This window comes from Rosa chinensis, chromosome 3 (genome assembly GCF_002994745.2).
Source record: "Rosa chinensis cultivar Old Blush chromosome 3, RchiOBHm-V2, whole genome shotgun sequence".
Classification (NCBI taxonomy): domain Eukaryota; kingdom Viridiplantae; phylum Streptophyta; class Magnoliopsida; order Rosales; family Rosaceae; genus Rosa; species Rosa chinensis.
This window is the reverse complement of record NC_037090.1, coordinates 18,429,541-18,433,365: the sequence shown is the minus strand read 5'-3', so window position 1 is coordinate 18,433,365 and position 3,825 is coordinate 18,429,541. Positions and strand designations below refer to the sequence as shown.

Sequence of the window (3,825 nt, the reverse complement as noted above, 5' to 3'; positions counted from 1 at the left end):
CAAATTCAGGTCAAGTTGGATCAGCCATCGACATAAACAAGAGGGAAGATATAAATTATGCAGTCATAAAGACATCCACGTGAATTATTTTCCAAACATATGAATTACATTCCAAGACCAAGATTCATAATGGTCACATTTTTTTCCGATGCTATGTGAAAATACTTTATCACAGTAAGTGTGTGTGTATAATGCGCATGAATTTTCATTATCATGGCAAAGCGGATTGTATATGTTGCATTCTAAAAATAACCATAGCACATTTAAACATAGCATATATAAAAATAAATTGCATGGCATGCTCAAATTTCACAAATATACAACAAATTATATACTACACATAATAATAGCAATAATATATCATGCATAAAATAAAATGTAAACAATAGCATAATACAAAGCATGCGTAGGCATAATTTATATAAGCGTGAATAAAATAAAAACATGCTCAAAATTTCATAATAAACCATAAACAATAAAATATATAATCATGCTTAAAGATAATTATATAAAACATAAATAACAAGGCATGCTTAAAAAAAATCAATATTATCTAATTAAACATGCTCAAAAGTTCTAATTATAAACAATTAAATATAAAGCATGCATAAAATAAATAAATAAATAAAACATACTTGGTTTTGAGAAAATAAAACGATCCTAGCGCACGAGCGTGTTGATGCAGGCGTGCGTAGCGATGTTTTTAGGCTTGAGAAAAACTGGGCCGCTTCCTCTCTTTTCAGCAGTGGGCCACGGGCCTTGTTCTTTTTTATTTTCTTTCCTTTTTTTCTGTCTGGGCTGCAGGGCCTGTTTTTTTTCTTCTTCTTTGGGCCGGGTCACCCTTTTCTTCTTCTTTTTTCTCTCTTTTTTTTTTTTTTTGGGATATTTTCACAAACAGTGTATGAAGTATACACTTTGGTGTATGAACTTTGAAAAACTATCAGATTGGTGTATGAACTTTGCATTTCAACATCATTTTGGTATATCAGGTTAACACCGTTAAGTTTTTACATGCAAAGTTAACAGAAAAGTAATTTTTTATTTTAAACTGTTCTAGAGGATATTTAACGGAAAAGTTAACGGTGTACACTAAAGTGAAAGATTTGAGCAAACTTGGTATACCATTGTGATATATATGAAGTTGGTATACCAAAGTGTAGAAATGTCAATAGTTGGTGCATGGTTTGTGATGTTTTCCCTTTTTTTTTTCTGGGCCGGGTCCCTTCTCTTGTTTTTTTTTCTTGACCGAACACTCGTCTTCTTCTTCTCTGGTTTTCTCCTTCGAGGCAGAGCTGCTACGTCGATGCTGGAGGCTGCAAAGCTAGCTAGGCGCGCGAAGGGCCTGGGTTGTCCGGTGATTGAGCTAGGCGGGAACTGGGCTGCGCAGTTGGGCAGGCTGCTGGTGAAGGGCAGGCGCGGGTGGGCTGCGGCCTGTGAAGGGCATGCGAGGCTGGGATTTGTGGCCGGTGAAGGGCAGGAGCGGCTGGGATCTGCAGCCGGTGAAGGCGCAGCTGGGATTTGCTTACGATCTGGCTGGGCAGCGTGATAGGTAAGGGAGCGAAGGCTGGCAGGGGGCAGCGCCGTTGCAGAAGCTGGGCACGTGTGGGCTGGCGGCAGAGAGAAAAAAAAAAATTCGAAAATTTCGAAGCTAGGTTTTTTTTTTGGTTTCGACGAGAAGAAGAAAGAAATTAGAAAACTAGGGTTTTTTTTTCTTTTGGCTATTGGCTCTGAGCGTGCTGATAACGTGTAAAAGTAAAATGGAATTGGTCTACTCATTTCATTTCATAGTCCCTTTATATAGAGAGAGAATTACAACGAAAATATCAATTACAATGATGACATTAAATGCTGATTGATCCGTAATTGTGCTGATTGATGGTAATCGCTGATTCCTTGATTCTCTCTCCGTTAGTCGTTTTGACGAAAACACATAATATGTTTTTCCGTTAACATATATATATATATATATGAAAAGAAAAAGAAAAATATCCATCCAGCACTTTTACAATTAAAATGGGCCAACGTAGTAAAAGATTACTGACCCTGCCCGGACTGAACCCGAACCCGCGAAGCCCAATTAAAACCCTAGAATAGTAAAGAAAACCCTAGCAGCCTAACATAAAAGCTTTATATCACGCCTCCGTTGCTTCATTTCGCACCCGTCTGCTTACACCCTTCTTCATACTCCGCAGATTCACAGCCTCTCTCTCTCAAGTACTGTCCCTCTCTCTCTCTCTGTATCTGTTTATATCTATAGATCTCTCTCTCTCTCTCTCTCTCTCTCTCTCTCTGTTCGATTCTGATTGATGTTAACAGTTTTGTAAATCGTGTAAACAGAGATGAAGGTGATCGCTGCTTATTTGCTGGCTGTGTTGGGCGGCAAGACCAGCCCTACTGCCGAAGACATCAAGAGCATCCTTGGCGCCGGTACCTTTTTTTGGCTCTGTTTGCTTCATTTGCTCATTGTATTGTTAAACATATACCTTAAGTTTGTGTCTTTCTGATCGATTAGTTTTGTTGATTTCGAAATTCATGTTCTGTATTCCTACTTTACCATGTGGTTTTTCAATTTTGAGACTCTAACAGTGGTTTGTTCTATTAGCGTAGCGTTTTGTAATGAGTTGACTGAAAACGAATTCACCACCATGAATTGGGTCTAATTCCTGTATATGTTAAGTTTTGCGTACATCTAAATTTTGGGATTAAAGGATTTTATTTTGGGATTAGAATGGTTTTTTTCTTAAAACTGCTGAGTCTGAGTCTGTCATTGTTCGTGTGCATTTTAAGGACATATCACCCATAATGCCATTGCTGTCATATTGAGTACGGTAGTGTTTTTAATTTATCTTTTTCCTCAATATTTTTTTGAGTCCTTGCATTTGGTTTTCTGTTCACAATGAATCGAGGGGATAACTATATTGTAACTCAAGATTGTTATGCATATGTTCAGTTAATTGGATAGAATTGTGTCTGTAGAGGGTCGGGTTTTAATGCTCAAAGTGCTAACACATTCATCTTTTTCACAGTTGGTGCTGAAGCAGATGATGACAGGCTTCAGTTTCTTCTCAAGGAAGTTCAGGGTAAGGACATAACAGAGCTTATTGCCTCTGGAAGGGAGAAGTTGGCTTCTGTTCCATCTGGTGGTGGAGGTGCTGTTGCAGTGGCTGCCCCTGCTGCTGCTGGTGCTGCTCCTGCTGCAGCTGAGGCAAAGAAGGAAGAAAAGGTTGAGGAGAAAGAGGAGTCTGATGATGTAAGTTATTATCTTATTAAGATCTATATTTGTGCATTTTGTGTGATAGCACATGGATTCAAAACTGAGCAAAGTTGTTTGCATTTTGCTGATGAGGCCTAGTTATATGAAATGTGTTTAACAGCTTCCATTATTATGTGAGTTGTATGTGCGATTTTGCTAGAAGAGGACTTACTGCATTTTTTTAGGATCTTGTTCATTCATTAGTCTTGCCATTTGCCTTTGTTTTGACACACTCTGAATGAGCTGTCTATAAGTCTCAAACTCAGATTGTTTATAATACCCCTCATGTTTTGCAACATCTGGAGTCTCTTCTTATATTCCCTCTTGTTTCTGGTTGCAGGATATGGGCTTCAGTCTGTTTGACTAGGGTGGTTGGAATACGTGCGTACTGAGAACCATTTTCTTATTCAAGTTAAATAGAGATTTTTGTTTGCTGGAGTGTACTTTTTGGTTATTGTAGAAGATGATGCGGTTATTGTGGATTTGAATGCACTTAGCTATCTATATTTATTCTCAATGAAAACTGTCTTATCTCTACTTGAAGCTGTTTTCCGTTTATTGCTCTTATAATT

At 38.1% G+C, this 3,825-nt stretch overlaps 1 protein-coding gene across 1 annotated transcript; it reads left to right on the top strand.

Annotated features, from left to right (window-relative positions):
• The first annotated feature begins 2,086 nt into the window (after positions 1-2,086).
• On the top strand, positions 2,087-3,790 carry LOC112191668 (60S acidic ribosomal protein P2B). The gene is made up of 4 exons (XM_024331058.2): positions 2,087-2,214; positions 2,338-2,427; positions 3,027-3,250; positions 3,594-3,790. Exons 2-4 carry the CDS (start codon positions 2,340-2,342, stop codon positions 3,618-3,620), a joined length of 339 nt encoding a protein of 112 aa, XP_024186826.1. The 5' UTR covers positions 2,087-2,214; positions 2,338-2,339; the 3' UTR covers positions 3,621-3,790.
• Positions 3,791-3,825: the final 35 nt, after the last annotated feature.